Below are 20,997 nucleotides of genomic sequence, written 5' to 3'. Positions count from 1 at the left end.
ACAGACAACTAAATGAAATCAGAAACACAATACGTAACCAAAATGAGAAGTTTAACAAAGATGAAAACTACTTAAAAAAAAAAAAAAAAAAAAAAAAAAGGTGGGGCACCTGGGTGGCTCAGTCAATTGAGTGTCTGACTCTTGATTTTGACTCAGGTCATTATCCCAGGGTCATGGGATTGATCCCCACATCAGGCTCCATGGTGAGCATGGAGCCTGCTTAAGATTCTCTCTCTTTCCCTCTGCCCCCTCCCTTGCTTACGCTCTCTCTAAATATATATATATATATATATATATATTTTTTTTTTTTTTTAACTATAAATAGGATTTAAATGAAATCCTAAAAATTCCATTTAGAAAAGGAATAAAGTATAAAAAGAAAGAGAAAAAATTCTGGAGCTGAAGAAAACAATGACAAAACTAAAAAAAATTTCATAGACAGTTTCAACAACAGACTAGTTCAAGCTGAAGAAAGAATCACAGAGGTAATAAAATGGCAATAAATACATATCTTTCAATAATTACTTTGAAGGTAAACGGACTAAACACTCCAATCAAAAAACACAGAGTGACAGAATGGATAAAGAAATAAGACCCTTCTATATGCTGCTTCCAAGAGAATCATTTTAAGCCTAAAGACACAGGCATAATGAAAGTGAAGGAATGGAAAAATATTTACCATGCAAATGGATGATAAAAGAAAGTGAGAGTAGCAACACTTGTGTCATACAAAATTCTTTTTAAAACAAAACAAAGACTATAACAAGAGACAAAGAAGGACACAATAATAAAGAGGACAATTCAATAAGAAAATACAATAATTGTAAATATTTATGTACCCAACATGAAAGCACCGAAATACATACAGCAGTTAATAACAAACATAAAGGACCTAATTGATAATAATACAATAGTTGCAGGGGACTTTAACATCCTTACATCAATAGATCATCTAAACAGAAAAACTACAAGGAAACAAGGGCTTTGAATGACACATTAGACCATACAGACTTAATAGATACATTCAAAACATCCCATCCTAAAACAGCAAAATACACATTTTTTTCATGTGCACATGGAATATTCTCCAGAACAGATCACATATTAGGCCACAAAATAGGCCTCAACACATTCAAAAATATCAAAATCATACCATGCATCTTTTCTGACCACAACTCTATGAAACTAGATATCAACCACAAGAAAAAATCTGGAAAGAACACAAACACATGGAGATTAAATAACATGCTGCTAAACAATGAATGAGTTAACCAGGAAATAAAAGAAAAAATTAAAAAGTACACGGAAATAAATGAAAATGAAAACACAATGGCTCAAAACCTGTGGAAGGCAGCACAAGCAGTTCTACAAGGGAAGTTCAGAGCAATGAGGTCTATCTCAAAAAGCAAGAAAATATCAAATAAACTACCTAACACTTCACTAAAGGAGCTAGAAAAAGAACAACCAGCAGAAGGAAGGAAATAATAAAGATTACAGCACAAATAAATAATATACAAACTAAAAAAAAACAATAGATCAGTGAAGCCAGAAGCTAGTTTTTTGAAAAAAAAAATCAATAAAATTGCTAAACCTCTAGCCAGACTTATCAAGGAAAAAAGATCAAGGACTCAAATAAAATGACAAATGAGACAGAAGAAATAGCAAACACCACCACAGAAATATAAACAACTTTAAGAGAGTACTGTGAAAAACCATATGCCAACAAATTGGACAACTTGGAATAACTGGATAAACTCCTAGAAACATATAAAATACCAAAACTGAAACAGGAGGAAATAGAAAATTTGAACAGATCAATAACCTGCAAAGAAATTGAATCAGAAATTAAAAAACTACAAAGTCCAAGACCAGATGGCTTCACAAGCAAATTCTACCAAACATTTAATGAAGAGTTGATAGCTATTTTTTTCAAACTATTCCAAAAAAAATAGAAAAGGATGGAAAACTTCTAAAGTCATCCTATGAGGCCAGCATTACCCTAATACAAAAACCAGACAGACACCAGTAACCAAAAGAACTGCAGGTCAGTATCTCTGATGAACATAGATGCAAAAATCTTCAAAACACTAGCAAACCAAATCCAACAATACATAAAAAAAATCATTCAGGGGCACCTGGGTGGCTTGGTTGGTTAAGCGTCCGACTTTGGCTCAAGTCATGATCTCAGGTCCATGAGTTCGAGCCCCGCGTTGGGCTCTGTGCTGACAGCTCAGAGCCCGGAGCCTGTTTCAGATTCTGTGTCTCCCTCTCTGTCTGCCCCTCCCCTGTTCATGCTCTGTCTCTCTCTGTCTCAAAAATAAATAAACGTTAAAAAAAAAAAAATTTTTTTTTTTAAAAATCATTCACCACAATCAGGTGGGATTTATTCCTGGGTTTCAAGGGTGGCTCAGTATTTGTAAATCAATCAATATGATACATCACATCAATAAGACAAAGGGTAAGAACCATGAAATCATTTCAACAGGTTCAGAAAAAGTATTTGGCAAAGTACAACATCCATTCATAATAAAAAGCTATCAAAAAAGGTTTAGAGAGAACATATCTCAACACAATAAATGCCATATAGGAAAAACTCACAGCTAACATCATCCACAATGGGGAATAACTGACAGCTTTTCCTCTATGGTCAGGAATAAGACAAGGATGTCTACTCTCACCACTTTTATTTAATATAGTACTGGAAGTCCTAGCCACAGCAGACAACAAAAAGAAATAAAAACATCCAAATCTGTAAGGAAGAAGTAAAACTTTCACTATTTGCAGATGACATATACCATATGTAGAAAACCTGAAAGAGTCCACCAAAAAACTGCTAGAACTGATAAACCAATTCAATAAAGTAGCAGGATATGGGGCGCTTGGATGGCTCAGTGGGTTAAGCATCTGACTTCAGTTCAGATCATGATCTCAGGGTTCTTGAGTTCGAGCCCCACATCGGGTTCTGTGCTGACAGCTAAGAGCCTAGGGCCTGCTCCAGATTCTGTGTCTCCCTCTCTCTGCCCCTCCCTCACTCACACTCTTCTCCCTCTCTCTCAAAAATAAATCAACATTTTTAAAAAATGTTTTAATAAAAAAAAATAAAAAATAAATCTGTGGCATTTCTATATACATATAATGAAACAAAGAAAAAGTAATTAAGAAATCAATCCCATTGATAAATGCACCAAATGCACTAGGAAGAAACCTAACCAAACAGACAAAAGACCAATACTCCTAAAACTATTTAAAACAAGGAAGAAAGATGGGGTGCCTGGGTGGCTCAGTTGGTTAAGAGTCCAACTTCAGCTCAAGTCATGATCACACCATTCATGAGTTGGAGCCCACATTGGGCTCTGTGCTGACAGCTCAGAGCCTGGAGCCTGCTTTAGACTCTGTGTCTACCTCTCTCTCTGCCCCTCCCCCGTGCGCGCTCGCTCTCTCTCTCTCTCAAAAATAAATAAACATTAAAAAAAATTAAAACAGTGATGAAAGAAATTGAAGATGACACATAGAAATGGAAAGACATTCCATGCTCATGGATTGGAAAAACAAATATTATTAAATGACTATCAATCTACACATTTAATGCAATCACTATCAAAATACCAACAGTATTTTTCACAGAACTAGAACAAACAATCCTAAAGTTTGTATGGCACCACAAAAGACCCCGAATAGCCAAAATAATGTTGAAAAGAAAAAGCAAAGCTGGAGGCATCACAATTCTGGACTTCGATTCCATTACAAAGCTGTAGTAATCAAAACAGTACAGTACTGGCACAAAAATAGAAACACAGATCAATAAAAGAGAATAGAAAACCCAGAAATAAACCCACAATCATATGGTCAATGAATCTTCGACAAAGCAGGAAAGAATATCCAGTGGAAAAAAAACAGTCTCTTCAACAAATGGTATTCGGTAAACCGGACAGCAATGTGCAAAAGAATAAAACTGGACCACTTACTTACACCATACACAAAAATAAATTGGGATTAAAGACCTAAATATAGAGGCCCCAGGGTGGCTCAGTTGATTAAGTGTCCGACTCTTGATTTCGGATCAGGTCATAATCTCACAGTTTGTGAGATCAAGCCCTATGCCAGGCTCCATACTGACAGTGTGTAGCCTGCTTGGGATTCTCACCCTATCTCTCTCTCTGCCCCTTCCCACTAGTGCCCTCTTTCAAAATAAATAAACTTTAAAAAAAAAAAAAAGACCTAAATGTAAGACCCAAAACCATAAAAATTCTAGTAAAGAGCAAAGGCAGTATCCTCTCTAACATCAGCCATAGCAACTTTTTTCTAGATACATCTCCTGAAGCAAGGGAAATGAGCAAAAATAAACTATTGAGACTACATCAAAATAAAAAAACTCTGCACAGTGAATGAAACAGTCAACAAAACCAAAAGGCAACCTACTGAACGAGAGAAGATATTTGCAGATGACATATCTGATAAAAGGTTAGTATCCAATATATATAAAGAGCTTATAAAACTCAACACCCAAAAAACAAATAATTTATTTAAAAAATGGGCAGAAAACACGGACATTTCTCCAAAGAAGGCATACAGATGGCCAACAGACACATGGAAAGATGCTCATCGTCATTTATCATCAGGGCAATTCAAACCAAAACTACAATGTGGGGGTACCTGGGGAGCTCAGTCGGTTGAGCATCCAACTTCAGCTCAAGTCACGATCTCATGGTTCATGAGTTCAAGCCCTACATCAGGCTTGCTGCTGTCAGCGCAGAACCTACTTCAGATCCTTTGTCCCCCACACTCTGCCCCTCCCCCACTCAAGCACACTCTCTCTTCCCCAAAAATAAATAGCCATTAAAAAAAAAGAAAAGGGGGGGAGGGCGCGCCTGGGTGGCTCAGTCGGTTAAGCGTCCGACTTCGGCTCAGGTCATGATCTCACGGTCCGTGAGTTCGAGCCCCGCATCGGGCTCTGTGCTGACCGCTCAGAGCCTGGAGCCTGTTTCAGATTCTGTGTCTCCCTCTCTCTCTGACCCTCCCCCGTTCATGCTCTGTCTCCCTCTGTCTCAAAAATAAATAAACACAAAAAAAAAAAAAAAAAAGCTACAATGTGATATCACCTAACACCTGTCAGAATAGCCGGAATCAACAACACAAGAAATATCAGTCATTGGCGAGAATATGAGGAAAAAGGAACCCTCTTGCACTGCTGATGGAAATGCACTGGTGCAACCACTGTGTAAAATGGTATGGAGGTTCCCCAGAAAGTTAAAAATAGAACTACCCTATGATCCAGCAATTGCACTACTGGTATTTAATCAAAGAATACAAAAACACTAATTTGAGGGGATACATGCACCCCGATGTTTATAGAAGCATTCTTTACAACAGCCAAGATATGGAAGCAGCCCGAGCATCGATTGATGAATGGATAAAAAAGATGTGGAGGGAAATGGGTGGGGGATGGAATAGATGGGTGATAGGTATTAAGGAGGGTACTTGTTGTGACAAGCACTGGGTGCTGTATGTAAGTATGAATCACTGAATTCTACTTCTGAAACCAATATTGTACTGTATGTTAACTAGTATTTAAATAAAAATTTGAAAAGAAAAAAATTTATATATATAACTATGTGAAAGGCGATATGTGAATTAGTTTGACTGTAGTAATTATTTCATTTGTATATACATCAAATCATGTTGAAAATTAATATGTATATCAAAACATCCTGTTGAAAGATAAAAATTAACCGTCAACACTAAAAACAAATGACACAAAGAGTTCTTTATTTCCCCACTTTTAAAACTGCATCTTTTTTTAAATAAATGGTACTGGAGGAACTTGGTATCTGTGTAGAACAAAACATTAACCTTGACCTCTGCCTCATACTATGCACAAAACTTAATATGAGATGGATCATAGACTTAAATTGGAAAATTATAAACAGTAAAGTATCTAAAAGGAAATACAGGCAAATATCTTTATGAAAATTCCAAAGTCAAAAAACAGAGGCAGCATTAAGGATAGGCCATGGAGAAAAAAAAGAAAAAAGGATAGTCCATAAAGGACAAATATGGTAACCAACCTGACTAACACAATGGCTACAGACTGACGTATGATGCAAAATTATAATTATGAGCCCCCAATTTAGGAGTTTCTCTTTATAAAAATATCATTATTAAACATCTATCAGACCTATATGCATTTAATCTTATTCATTTACATTCCCTTGTCTGTTTCCCTATTCAATTAGTGCAGCACATTTATCACAGAGATGGCTGACTACTATTTGAATTAGAGCCTATGGCCATGGACTAGAACAAAGCTAACTGGCCCTCCTCAAAACGGCTAACCCCATGATCTTAGCCTTATTAGTACCAAAGTCCAATTCAGCAGTCTTTCTTGGCCCCAGAGTTTGATCACTAAATCTTCTAGAAGACTATTTCTAGAGGGACTGACAAACCTAGTTCCTTTGGAAAATAAGAAGTGAGAATTCTTCACAATAAGAAAGAATTGGTGGGTGCCTGGGTGGCTCAGTCAGTTAAGCATCAGACTCTTGATCTCAGCTCAGGTCACAATATCACAGTTCGTGGATTCAGCCCTGCTTGCAATTCTGTCTCTCCCTCTCTCTGCCCCTCCCCTGCTCTGACTATTCTAAATGAGGACAAATAACACTTATCCATAGTGCATGTTACAAATAGAAATGTATGATTTATTATCTCCTATAGGAGTTTAGGCTGTCCATCCTGGAAACAAAAAATACAAAAATATAGGGAAACACAACTGAGATGTATAAATAACATAACAGGATATTCATAAATTTGGTATATACATATACCAGTGTCCTAACCTCGGGGGAAGACTAAGGCTCGATGATGGCTCCAGAGGGAGAAATTACATTCTCAGTCTACAAAAGTAAAAGGTGAAAGACAATGGAAACACAACATTAATATACCACTAAATCAGCAAGTAAAAAGAACTAATCCTAATAGAAGAAAATAGCATCCACTACTTGTGCAGCAAACTTTACTCTTTTCTTTCTTCCAATATGTCAGTACTTTTTAAATAAATGAGATGACAAATATACTCTGTAGAGTAACTGGCACATAGTAGACACTTAAAAATGTTAGTTTCCTTCACTCAGCACAATCACTCTCCATCCCAACCCAAGTTCCTCTTTGTGTTGTGCAAGTTTTAAGTAATGTGCAGAGATTTCTGCCTGTGGTAATTAAGATGTTTGAAAAAATAAATGGCAATTAAGAACTCAGCTATACTTCATGGCCTCATCCTGCCTTCTCTTATAGCAGGATTTTCAGGGAGCCCTGTTGCTCAACTATAGATCCTAACAGTTAAAATCAGAAAGAGAGAAGACTGGTTCACTCTTGCTCTAACTAAAACCTATTGTGCTTATTTCTTATCTCACTTTCTTCAGTCACTGAGGAAGACATTTGGCAATGACAGGAACATTCCAACCACCAGACCAGAAAAGCCCTGATAGCAACAGAATGTCTAGAAAACTACACACCCACACATCCCCTTCGCTGCTCATGGTCACTGCTGAACACATGCCAGCCCTAACCCATGATCATGTGTTCTCTGCCTGCTCTCAAGGCCATATCCCCCCAACCTCTCTCTACAAATCTCTAGGTGTGGGCAGAGAGGTCAGTTGTTAAGGTTTGAGCCTAACACCTTCTCCTGTCTACTGCCAGCACCCAAAATAATTTTTCCCTTTCTCTTTTCCAAACCCTCATCTCTTGAGTTACTGGCTTCTCCTGCCAAGAGTTTATCCGAGTTTGTTGCACAACAGTGTTGGCAAAACCTACCAGGAGCTGTGCTCTCCATCTGTCCAGCCCCTTCAGGATTCCCAGGATAGAGTAGTTCACCTGGGCAGCACAGCAGGGCTTCCCCATTCACTTCCTGGGGTAGCAATTGAAGTAGATTAGATCCATCAGTAACAGAATCAGTAGATATCAGGAGTATTCACTATAACCTAATTATTACATGGTCAGGAAAGAGCTACACTGCATTATTCAGGGAAGTTACCTGGTCCTTATGAGAATCAAAATTAAACCACATTTTTATAGCACCACCAGCTTCAAAATAAAAACAAAACTTCAAAGACCAGAACTAGAGTAGGATATTCATCTAGGGTCAAAAGACTGCCTACATCTTTCCTCTAACAAATTTCAAAATATTTTATAAAAATAAGACCACAGGGTGCCTGGGTGGCTCAGACAGTTAAGCATCCGACATTGGCTCAGGTCATGATCTCATAGTTGGTGAGTTCGAGCCCCACTTCAGGTTATGCTGACTGCTCAGAGCCTGGAGCCTGCTTCGGATTCTGTTTCTGCCTCTCTCTCTCTGCCCCTCCCCACTTGTGCTCTGTCTCTCTCTCTCTCTCTCATAAAAAAACATTTAAATAAATAAATAGATAGATAGATAAATAAATAAATAAGAAAGACTCATTTTGGGGCCCCTGGGTGGCTCAGTCAGTTAAGTGTCCAATTTCACCTCAGGTCATGATTTCATGGATCGTGAGTTCAAGCCCTGTGTTGGGCTCTGTGCTGACAGCTTAGAGCCTGGAGCCTACTTTGGATTCTGTGTCTCCCTCTCTCTCTGCCCCTCCCTTTGCTCTTGCTCTCTTTCTCAAAATAAATAAACCTTAAGAAAAATTAAAAAATAATAAGACCTCATTTTTTAAAATATTTAGCATAATAAAGGAGGTAGAATTACTTTACTGTAACAAATAAATTTATGTTGCATGTGCTGGCTAATTATGTGTCAATTTGACTGGACCACAGGATGCCCAGACATTTATTTGATCAAACATTATTCTGGGTGTGTCTGTGAGGGTGTTTCTAGTGAAGATTAACATTTTCAGTAGACTAAGTAAAGCAGATTGCCCTTCCTAAGGTGGATGGGTCTCATCCAATGAATTGAAGACCTGACAAAAACAAAACAGCTGAGTAAAAGAAATTCCCTTGCCTGCCTGCCTTCAAGCTGGGACATTAGTCTTTTCCCTGCTTTTAGACTCAGAATGAAACATCCCCTCCTCTTGGGTCTTATTAAGCCTGAGGGCTTTCAGACTGGAACTTATACCACTGGCTCTCCTGTGTCTCCAACTTCCAACTATAGATCTTGGGACTTCTCGGCCTCCATAACTGTGTGAGCCAATTCCTTTTAATAAGTCTCTTTGTGTGTGTGGTGTGTGTGTGTGTGTGTGTGTGTGTGTGTGTACATACACACATACATACCCCTTTTGGTTCTGTCTCTGGAAAACCCCAACAAATACACTACATTTAAATTGCTTCTAACATCTTCATTTTTTTTCAAATATATTTTTTAAAGTTTATTTACTTAGAAAGAGAGTATGCAGAAGCAGGGAGGAGGCAGAGAGAGAGGGAGAGAGAGAATCCCAAGCAGGCTCCAGGCTGTCAGCGCAGAGTCCAATGTGGGGCTCAAACCCATGAACTTCAAGACCATGATCTGAGCTGAGATCAAAAATCGAACACTTAACTGACTCTGCCACCCCAGTGCTCCGCCCCCAACATCTTTGCTTTTAGGGTTAAAACTATAAACTACAGGGGCTCCTGGGTTGCTCAGTGGGTTGAGCATCTCTTGATTTCATCTCAGGTCATGATCCCTTGGTTATGGGATCCAGCCCTGCATCAGCTTCACATGGAGCCTGCTTGAGATTATCTTCCTCTCCTCTGCCCCTCCCTCGCTTCCTCTCTCTCTCTCTCTCTCTCTCTCAAAATAAACTTTAAAAAACTTTAAATAAAGACAAACTTGAAAGTATACTTTAAATATAATATTGAGACAAAATATGATCAAGAACAAGGTTCAGATTGAGCCTTATGTAAATTATACCCATGTTCCAAATCAAGTAATATTAGTATTTTTGGTAATGTAGGGGTAGGGAGTCTTAAGAACACACACCTGTTCTCCACCTACTGAGAATATACACCTGTTACTTCCACCTAACACTGTAATCTTAAACCAAAACATTTTTCATACCCTGCCATCTTCTAGATACTTAAGCACAAATATCATGGACTCTAATATGAAATACCTTAATTAATGAAGAAAACTTCTAATAATACACTTCTTATTGAAGAACTTTATTCAGATGAAAAACAAAGTATGCCCATATATTCTAATCTCTCCAATAATATTGGGTATACTGAATTGAATCCTTAAAACAGAATTAAAGAGTTCAAGCCAGAAAAATAGGGACAACTTCAGCAAGAAATCACAGATATCAGGGGATCATGCGGACTGAAAAATACCAAACTGCTTCATCATTGGTTGATATACAAAATTCCATTAACAGAAAACAAAGCCATTCTCCAAAACTGCACTTGTACTGATATATTTGCTAAAACTCACTCATACTGAAGCCTAATAATTAGCAACTATGTGATAGATCTAACACCTCTTATTATTTTTTAATGGGGATAACCCTAATCACCTACCTGAACCAGAAAAGAAACTTAACCACAAATTTAACTATGAGAAAAAAAGAAAAGAGCACAGAAGAAGAAAGCTTTAAAAAGATGCTTAACTTCCTAGATCCCATAATTTTGTCTTAAACATCCTTGATTTACCTTTAGATGAGTGAAGACAAACAGGTTAAAACAGCTTTTCTAACATTTGTAACAGACATTTGTAATCCTTTGTAACTGAAAACTGACTACTTTGATTTAAAATATATATTTTATACAAAAGGAGGTTTAATTTCAGCAAATCTAGTAATCAAGGTGTTATGTACGGTCTGAGATACCTTATAACTGCCTTTGGTTTCAAGTTTAAACAAGAGCCAAGTCAAAAGGAAAGAAATCAAAATCCTGGCCAGGATATTGGATTTAAGAAATCATTAAATACTCTCTATAAAGTAATTGCTTCTTTTTCTCTCAATTTCCTCATGGTAAAATTTGGGTTTTGTGCCATAAGTGGTAAACCTAATATATACGTACTTAATATATATTCATATATTCACTGTGTCTCTTCATTGGGAAAGCCCTCCCAAACCTACCATACCAGAATGGGTCCTCTTGTAACACCCTCTAGTAACCCCCTGTACCTCTTAACAGCACCTACCACAGTTTAAATAATTTTCTTGTCTATTCAAGTTTATCTTTCCCCTTAACTGTAATGTCCAAGTACATCTTGTTCCCCCACCACTGTATTTCTGACTCATTGTAGGCAATCTGTAATATGTGAAGAATGAAACAAAGGTAGGAGAGTGACAGGAAATAAGTTTCAGTAAATACAGTTACATTAACACTCCATGGGCTCCAAATGGAACTAGAGCACACTCTGAAATTCACTCTGATCCTGATTAATATGAGAGTTTCTGAGACACAGGTCTGGAAAAAAATGGTCCCATGTCTACTTTCTTCAAGGTTTAGAAATCGCTAATGATGGGAACAGGCCTTCTTCCATCACTGCCAAAAGATGCAAAGGTATCTCTGAGGCAACGCCCAAAATGGATTAATCGCTATCCACACTGCCAAGATAGAGCTAGAATCAATAAACCAGTGCAACCCGACACATGTAGTAAGTCAAAAGACTATACAAAATAAATGGTAGTAAGTTGAAAACACTGTAAATTCAGCATTCTGAATTTAAGAATTCAGAAACTGCTCAAATATATTTGAGCTAGCATTCTTGAGCTAGCTAGATACTTGATCTAGCATTCTTCTTTCCTTTCACACTTCTTTTCACATGTAAGTTCATTTTACTGAATATTTTCCAATGCAGCTAAAAGCTAAATTACTTAAAATCTTCTTTCATTCACTTCAATTATTGATTCTCCTCAGGTATAATCATGAGGAAAGAGAGTACCATATACAGTTTGTAATACCAATTGACAATACTAATTTAATTCACCAATAAATCAGGCTCATTAAGGAATACACTTTAACTATACTCTTAGTTTCCCAAGATGAAACAGACATATTAAACATGAAGGAAAACATTAAAAAATTCAAATGACAACACTCTTTAAGAAACGAACAATTAATAGAAAAAAAAAAGCTAAGATTAATGATAAACCAACAGACAATTTTAAAGTTTGACCTTGTATCAACAGAGACTCAAACAAATCTTTAACATGATACTACGTTATGATGAAATAGTTTAAGGCCCCTAATCATCAAAAGCATCAACTAATATTATGCATTACTATGTGGCTAGTACAGTCTCAGGGATATAAACATTTTCACAACATCATACTATACACATATCGCAAGAAATTGTACCAATATGTTTTGAAAAAACTCTCCAAAACCTTTTTATTTAGCTTTTTGTTAAGCAGTCACTTCAATTAACTCCCCTTCCCTAATTATCACCTAACACAGTACCTGGTAGATAGTCAATTAACATTTGATGAACAGATTATAAATCTATCATCAAAGTCCTACCACATTTTTTTTATCACTATCACAGCTTACCAACATAGATGAATGGGATATAAGTCCTTGCTTCAGTCTTTTAATCCAGGTTGTCTTGTCATAGTCAATAAAAGAAATTACTTATATGTATATTGCTTATGCACAAATATAAGGCAAGATTTCTTCCTCTCAAAGTCAAAACTCATAAAAAGAGGAAGCCACCTTGTATTAGTTTACTCCTTAGAAATGTTCATTTTTTGACAATCTGTTGTCCAATTTAACATATTCCTCAGAAATCAAGAGCTCTCTATTCTAAATAATAAAACTCAGGTTCAAAAATATAAAATAAATCATGTAACTGTATCTTGGTGGAGGTAAATAAACAAAAGGGGGAAATGGTATGATATGTAATCAAACAAGCAACAGTGAGGTCACGTACGACTCTAGGCTATGGTAAAGCTTGCACATTAATCGAGTTGGAAAACCAATGGAGAGTTCTGAGCAGAAGAATAACAAGTACTGATTTATATTTCTAAAAAATATGAGATAGATATTTTACCCCCATTTTTTGATAAGAATATTGAGGTTCAAATATGTTAAGAACCTTGCTCAAGGTCACTAAGCTAATATGTGGCAGCACTGAGATTCAAGCCCACGCTCTTCCCACTTTTTAACACCTCCCAAAACTCCCTGCTCAAGATTTTTCTGCAACATTCTCTTTTTAACCTCTTCATACCTCTGACTGCTTCTTTCATATTTTTTCCTCTACTCCAAAAACAAACACTCTTCGGATTATCTTCTCTTTCTAAACTCTCTCCCTTATTGGCCTAAGGATCTCTCTTCCTTATTGACCTACCATAACTTCAACTCTCATCTATATTCTTATGACATCTTAACCTAAATCTCTAGCCCCATCTTCTCTCTAGAATAGCAACTCCACATTTCCCAATGCCTCCAGGTCATTCTCCACTCATAAATTACACTAGTAGCTAGAATTCAAAATGCCCCAAAGCAATCCACCCTATTTCACTGAAAATACTTTCTCCAAGGCACTACCTTCTACAAATCCCAATAAACAAGGCTTATAATTATATAGCATCATTTAATTTTTTCCCCTACTTTAAAAGTGAGTTACTAAATCTAATCGAATAATTCTATAAACCACTGCCAGATTAAGCTTTCTGAAACAACCTCAAGCATACCACCCCCTGTTGGCAACTTTTAGTGATTGCCTACTATATCAAATAAAATCCAAATTCCATCTGCCATTCTCCAACGCGTACTATATCCTATTCTACCTGAATGTCTTAGTTTAAGCCATTCTTTCCCTTATCCATCACCTATTTCTACCTTTCCAGATCATATTTTTCCTTCAAGGACAGTAAAATGCCACCTTTCCCATTAAATTTTCCCTTACCTTCCATTCAAATGTAATCTACCTCTGATTTCTCAAACCATTTGCTCTGTACCTTATAGTATTATCTCAATGAATTTATGTTACAGGGTACTGCATGCCTTACCTCCCCTCCTGGACTATGAACTTAATATTAAGAAATACATCCCATTCATTTTTTTTATTCTTTACCATACCACATGGCACACAGCTGCTGTAACAGCACGCTGCAAATAGCAGACTCAATAAATAACTGGTAAGTGAATAGGGGGTAAATATTCCAAATACCAATAGTCTTGGTTCAGATATTATAAAAACTAATCATCAAACCTCAGTATCCCCTTCATTAGTATATATTTTTAATCAATATTTATCAGTAAATAATAAAAAAAAAATTTTAGAGTCCAAAGTTTATGACAAATATAATTTTCTAAGTAGTAAATAAGAGGTCTGGTTATTCAAAATAATCTGCATCACAGTGAATCAATTAGAGTTGGATATGAAGGCATTCTGATGAAAAAAAACTCTGTTATCACAGGGATTACCAGTATGTTTCTGGCCCTCTCACTCCTCCAGGTAGGTTCCTCTCTCTACCAAATGTATTCCCAGATAGAGGACTACTCCCTTTGACGTAAAAAGAATTTTCTAGCAACAATGCAAAAGTAAATAATGCCTACATTGAAAAATACATATTAAGGATTTGAAGGCTGTTTTAAGTTTTTTTCATCAACCGAACAACTGTTTTAATAAGAACCTACTGACTCAGAAACATGAACAATAATGGATCATAGTTATTTAGATCCTATATTCTAATACTTATTAATTTTTATCCCTGATCGATGATAACTAAAGAGGCAAACAATAGTAAACCAGATTTGGCCGGCTATACTGAGACAGCTGCTACAGGAAAGGGTGAGTTGAAGAGTGTTTAGTGTAATGTAACGCTTCAACTTTCAACTAAAAATGATGTGCTGGAAGGACAATTTGTACTCAACAGAGATCAATCAAATAAATCACATATTAGACACAAGTTTCAACAAGCTCAAAATGTCATGTTAATGAATAGGAAAAGTCATAATTTAATTGCTTATTTAAAAAAAAAAGGACCAAATGACTGTTAAATCTCTAAAGATGTAATAACAAATTGTGTAAAAATTATCATATACTTACTGAATAGAAAGATAAAGTGAGTCCCTTACCCCTACCCCCTAAGCCAGGCCTCAGACCAAAAAAAGACAAATTCCAAGATCTCCAAAGGTCAAATAATCCAAATAGATATCTCAGGCACTTCATGACTTCAGTGTCTTTTTTTTCTTTTTTTAAGTAAAACCAGAAACAAATGGTGTATTATCAAAAACTTTGAAAAGTCTCACTGCTGGTCTCCTTTGCTGGTCTCGTTTTCTCTAGCAAACCCGCTCACCCACTGCCTTTACAAACTCAAACCACACTCTGTGCCAGAAGCACTTTACATATTATGCCGCATTTAATCTTCACAAAGACCTCCCAAGTTAAAATTTACCATTTCTCCAATACTGCAGACACAGAAATTGAGGCTTAGAGTGGTTAGGTAATTTGTCTGAGGTTACCCAGCTAGCAAGTAGTGAGCTACAATTCTAACATGGGCAATCTGATCCAGGGTCCAGGATCCTGCCTCTAAGCCACACTAAAATTCAGAAATCGGAACAGCTTCTTGGAAGTGGAATCAAACTTTGGAAGTGTTGTAGAATTACTATTTTTTCCATAAAATAAAACTGTAAGAACATTAAAAAAAAAAAAAAAAAAAAAAAAAAGACCTAAGTCCACATTAACCAACTGATTCCTGCAGTCGGTGGTTTCCAGGTCTTTCACAACTAACTAGATTCTGCCCATAAGTTGTTTATTTCTAACAATTCCAACTCTTTTTAAATGTTTATTCAGTCTAGAGGTGATGAACTGATAATAGGTTAGATAACATGGCTCACAATGAATAAACATTATGTAAACATATTTGTTCTCTGAAGAACAGTATAAACATCTAAAGGTCAGTGAAAAGGGAGGTTTTTAAATTATTCCTTCCAAAAGTGCAAAGAATTGTACTCTGGAGTCAGCTACCTGTAAATGCCAGTATCCCAATCTGGAGGTCCTGAAGAAACCACCTGGTAAAAGCATAATTAAGAATAGTCTTAGGGGCACCTGATGGTTCAGTTGGTTAAGTGTCCAACTTCAGGTCAGCTCACAATCCCACAGCTCGTGAGTTTGAGCCCCATGTCAGGCTCTGTGCTGACAGCTCAGAGCCTGGAGCCTGCTCTGGATTCTGTGTCTCCCTCTCTCTCTGCCCCTCCCCCACTCAAGCTCTTCTCTCCCTCTCAAAAATAAATAAACATTAAAAAAAAGAAAGAAAGAAAAATGGTGTTAGGGGTGCCTGAGTGGCTCAGTCACTTAAGCAACTCTTGATTTTAGCTCAGATCAAGATCTCATAGTCATGAGATCTAGCCCGGGGCTCCATGCTAGGTGTGGAGCCTGCCAAAGATTCTCTCTCTTCCTCTCCATCTGCCCCTTCCCTGCGAAAGAAAGAAAGAAAGAAAGAAAGAAAGAAAGAAAGAAAGAAAGAAAGAAAAAGTCAGTCAGTCTTAGGGTCTTAGAACCACCCGAGTGAGTTAAGTGAGCAAGTTTTCCTTAAAGAAGGCACCTAAAAACCTGAACAACATAGAATCCATCCCCCTAAATGGGCAACTATGCATTCTAAATTTGTATTCTAAATTATGGTGGGCACTAGCTTTCATTCATCTTAGTGGTGGCCTACAGCTAAAATAGTTCAACAACTGTTTCGTGCTGTTGTGTTGTTTGTGTGTATATGTGTGTATTGTGTGGAAAGGGGTACCACTTGTTGTGAGTGTGTGGTAATAACTAACATTCTTTTGCACTGCCTTAGGCCTGCCAAATATCTCCTTACTCCTGACCTATTCATGAGTTCATTAATTCACATCTGTACTCATTCAGACATTTATTAAGCACTTACAGAAGTACTGTGCTAATTCTAAATACAAACCACCATCCTAACAGGACACTAAAGAGACAATATTCAAAGTGTGACTCTTGATCCAACAGCATCAATATTACCTGGGAGTCTGTTAGAAATGCGGAATCTCAGTCCCCACCCAGACCTACTAAATCAGAAACTCTCATTTTCATTTTCACATGATGGGAGAGGGGTAGTGTCTTAACACATATTAATGTCTGGGTCTATATGATAAAAAGTGAAACTGACTTCTGCAAGCCCAGAGAAAGTTACCATATTCTTTGTTATCTCTGTAAGAAACAATCAGACTTTTCAAGAAGTACCACAGATATGGCCCTGACACACTTTCAAAAATATTAGGCTATAAATCCAAATTATTACTCAATGAGAAGTAAAAACTGATCATCCACTGAATATACAATAAAACTCTTAGGAAACATACAAAATATATGATCTCTGCCTTCTTAAGACACATACTCTACTGGGCAAGAAAATGAGAGGATGAACTTTGATAGCCAAAGTAATACATCTTTAATATCAAGAACAAGGTTATCGGAAAAAAAGATGCTGGTGAAAACATTTAAGCACAAACTTGTTTTAACAGTTCTCAGTGGTACATATATGTATTTACAAATATTCTCTACTAAAAACTCCAAACTTAAATTGCTTGGGTGACCTAAAGTCAGATCTTTTAATCACCTTCACTGATCCTGTCGAGAACCATCCTTTAAATTGGCACCCAAAATCTCAACCAGAGTCTACTCTGTGAACCTGCAAGAACATTTGCAAAACGATCAAGCCACAATACTGTCATCCCAAACTGAGACAAGATCTGAGCCCGCAGGGATTTGCTGTCAAATATGCCCTTTAAAAAGGGGGATGAGGGTTAGAGAGGGAATTAGATGAGAAAAGACTGAGGGCCATTTCTCAACGTCTCGCTGACCTACAAACTCCTCTCCATCAGAAGGCGAGAGAAAGAAAAATTACTGCAGTTCCCTTAAGTCACAGTTTTAAGTGTCCTAACTTAATTTTAAAGTTGGGAGCCCATCCTCTTCCCATCAACAGGCATTCGGATGACAGCTCAACATCAAGTTCCCCTCTCCCTTTTCCCGCTGAGTGTAGCATTTGGGATATCCGTCCCCTTGCGACCTCCTCCATCCCACCCACAACCCCCAAAACACTCTGGCCCCTCCGAATGAGAGCCCGACACAGAACGAGTCGCCCAGGCCGCTGGGAAGCACGACTGCGTCCCACGGCCCACCCTCCACACTAAACTCGCCGTGGGGGAGGGGCTGACGGATCTCACCAAGTACAGTGGGGCGTAAATCTTCAGGGACTCCTCCAGGGCGCCCCCGGTGATCTGCACGAAGGAGACCCCACAGGAAGGGTGCCAAGTGTGGCCGATCTCGTAGCAGTTATGAGGGATGGACTTGCTGAGAGCCGCCATGACGGAGAGCCGTGCGGACGGGCAGCAAGGAGGCGAGCCGAAGCTCGGGAGGCAGCTGGGCAAGAGGTAGCCGAGCGCGCGCCCGACCGCAGCCGACTCTCCCGGCTGGCTGCTGGAGGTGCAGAATAGAGGGGAAAGGTCACGCGAGCAGGGTTACTCTGGGCCAAAGTCCTCGGATGTTAAGCGCTCGGCGTATCGCAGCTCGAGGGGGCGGGGCGCGCACCGGGGAGGCGGGGAGAGGCGGAGCGTGCGCGCGCCCGGCCCTCGGAGCCCTGGGCTGTGCGGAGAGCGGAAAGCGTGAGAGCGCGACTCGGGGACGCGCCTGTCTCCCACTGCCCACGTCAGCCCCTCGCTGGCCCGCGACGTCTGCGTCGGGAGAGCCCTGGTAGGTGACTTGGGTCACACTGTACTCGTCTCTGCCCTCTCAAAGCCCTGCCAAGTAGAACGGAGGGCAGTGGAAGAAAGGGATAAAATGTCTTTGTTGGGAGCTAGCTGGTGGAGGAAGACGGTTGCCACGAGTCTGGACAGCCTTCCTCCTCAGAACTGCCACCTTCCCTTCCCTAGACTACCAATTAATAAATGGCTAAGGCTGCCTGCTGGTTGAGACCGCGCTGCTCCTGGTTGCTGGGCTTTCTATTCTGTGGTGTCTGAGAAGTTTGAAAAATCTATTAGCAAAGTTTGTACACTTCCTGTGTGGGAAAAGGACAGTAGATCATTCTGTCCACTGAGCCACTGAGCGATTCTTTCTGCAGCGCACATGACATTCATCGGCCAAATGGTGGACAGAGTAGAGGGGACAGTGGTCTTAGAACTCATACCCGATAGAGAGCTTGGCCATCAATTGGCAGAAGGGACCTGTGTGACCTATAAATCATATAACCCCTCTAAAATGTCAGTTTCCTCATCTATAATAACCCAGGTTCCTTGGAATCCTAAATTCTATAGCTTCTTAAAGCAGGAGCATACTGCCTTTAGAGGACTCCCGTTCTAATCAAGCCTTCATTCATTCTAGAAAGCTTTACTGAGCACATACTATTTTCCTGGCACTGTTGTAAACTCTCGTTGATTCACATGTGAACAGGAGAGACCAGGTTTTGACCCGCTCCTCCTCCCACTCCCACGGAGTCTGAGCCTGAGCTCCTGCTGCAGCCGCTGGTATTGGGGTTTCTGGAGTTACAAATGAACAACGATGTCAACAAAGTTGTTAATGATATGAAAGTAAGGAAATCTACACGAGATCAGAAAAAAGAAAGAAACTCGTTCTCTTCCGTTTATGCGATGGCAAAAGAAATCACTGTTAGAGAAAGCAAAGCAGATGTTGGTGGGTGACACTAGTAATATTGTAGAGGACCCCTACACATCTTTTGTGAAGTTGCTGTCTCTGAATGATTGCCAATTTGCTTTGTATAATGCACATTCAAAACAAGAGTCTAAGAAAGAAGACCTAGTATTTAAATTCTGGGGTCCTGAAAGTGCACTTTATAACACGAGATGATATATGCTATCTCTAAAAATGCCATTAAAAAGAAATTTACAGATATTAAACTTAAGTTGCAAGTAAACGGCTTGGATAATATTAAGGAGTATTCCTCACTTGGAGAGAAACAAAGGCAGCATAGTGGTCCCACTTGAAGGAAACCCCTTATAAAATGACAAATACCATCTGGATGTTAGGGAACTTCCACTTCTCCAGCTCAGTCAACCGGCATAGTATGAGGTTTTGTTCTGTTTCTTGCCCTTCTCAATGGGCCCTTCCAAAACAATGAATGAAAGAAATAGCATTCATTTAAGCAGCCTATCAGTGATTGCTGTTAGAATGTTTCATACTGTTACTTTTACATAGAACCCAAGGAATGCCATCCCATCATATTTTAGCCAAAACAACTGGTTATATATGCCTTCCCTGCAGCAAGTGCTACAATGAATGTGATCGTCAATGTGAATAATTTAGAATACTGCAAAGTGTACGTTAATTGCATTGAGAGTAGTTTTCACCTGTCAGATGGTAAACTTTACTTAGTATTATTTATACTTGCACTTGATTACAGTTCTGTAACTCTCCAGCATTCATACACCTCACCTTCCTTGGCAAGTCTGTTTTGATGACATGACAGGATGGATATAACACCATGCATTGAAAGCACTTTTTTGTGATGAGTTTAACCCCTCACTCCCAAAAGGAATGCCAATTAAGTTGTGCTAACTGTGTCATCAACTTATCCTCATACCCCAGTGTTCATTCCCATTACCTGCATATCTTCTTAAAAGGAATAGCTGTTATGACTGCCTTTTTGTTTACCATTCCGTATACAGTACTGAATAAGTATAGTTTTGTTTACCATGTGAGTCTTACAACACTAAAGATATTTTGAATATCAGCCACGATGGCAATTTCTGTATAAATGAACCTCACCTGGAACATTATTTTTAAGATCAAACTCCTCATCCTCACAAAAATAGCCACATTGCATAGTTATTACTATAAAATTATAGCATAAAAATTATAGCATATTACTAAAAAGGGGGGTTCTATTTTCATGAAACTAGCATTCTAGGGGGGGGGGAATGAAAAATAGGCAAGAAGATAAAATAAGATAGTTGTTTAAAGTCAACAAGAGAGGAGTGCTCATTGATGAAAAGCCCAAAATAGCAGGGGTAAAAAGATAAAAGTTTCTCTCAATTCAGGTAAACATTAGCAGTCCCTAGGCTAGGAGGATGGCTCCATAACCATCAGTGATCCCAGACTCCTGACGGGTTGCTTTACCAACTGTTAACTATGCTTTC

General features: G+C 38.4%; 1 protein-coding gene and 1 pseudogene across 5 annotated transcripts in view; one reads left to right on the top strand and one right to left on the bottom strand.

Moving 5' to 3' along the window:
- TMEM135 (transmembrane protein 135) overlaps nucleotides 1-18,439 on the bottom strand; it is a 197,779-nt gene extending 179,340 nt beyond the window's left edge. For 4 of the 5 annotated variants that reach the window (XR_007462622.1, XR_007462621.1, XM_049653176.1 and 1 more), the window contains exon 1: nucleotides 18,073-18,439. Coding sequence is in view for 3 of the 5 variants with exons in the window: in XM_049653176.1 (XP_049509133.1) it covers nucleotides 18,073-18,213 (141 nt within the window). In the remaining 2 variants the exon portion in view is untranslated. Of the gene's footprint in view, nucleotides 1-7,803; nucleotides 9,189-18,072 lie in introns of those variants that run through there. The other variant, XM_049653173.1, reaches the window with a different exon arrangement.
- A 33-nt stretch (nucleotides 18,440-18,472) lies between these two features.
- LOC125928515 (cofilin-2-like) lies at nucleotides 18,473-19,910 on the top strand (annotated as a pseudogene).
- The last annotated feature ends 1,087 nt before the right edge of the window (nucleotides 19,911-20,997 follow it).

This window comes from Panthera uncia, chromosome D1, assembly GCF_023721935.1.
Source record: "Panthera uncia isolate 11264 chromosome D1, Puncia_PCG_1.0, whole genome shotgun sequence".
Classification (NCBI taxonomy): Eukaryota; Metazoa; Chordata; class Mammalia; order Carnivora; family Felidae; genus Panthera; species Panthera uncia.
The sequence above is the reverse complement of the archived record's forward strand: the minus strand, read 5'-3'. Positions and strand labels throughout refer to the sequence as shown.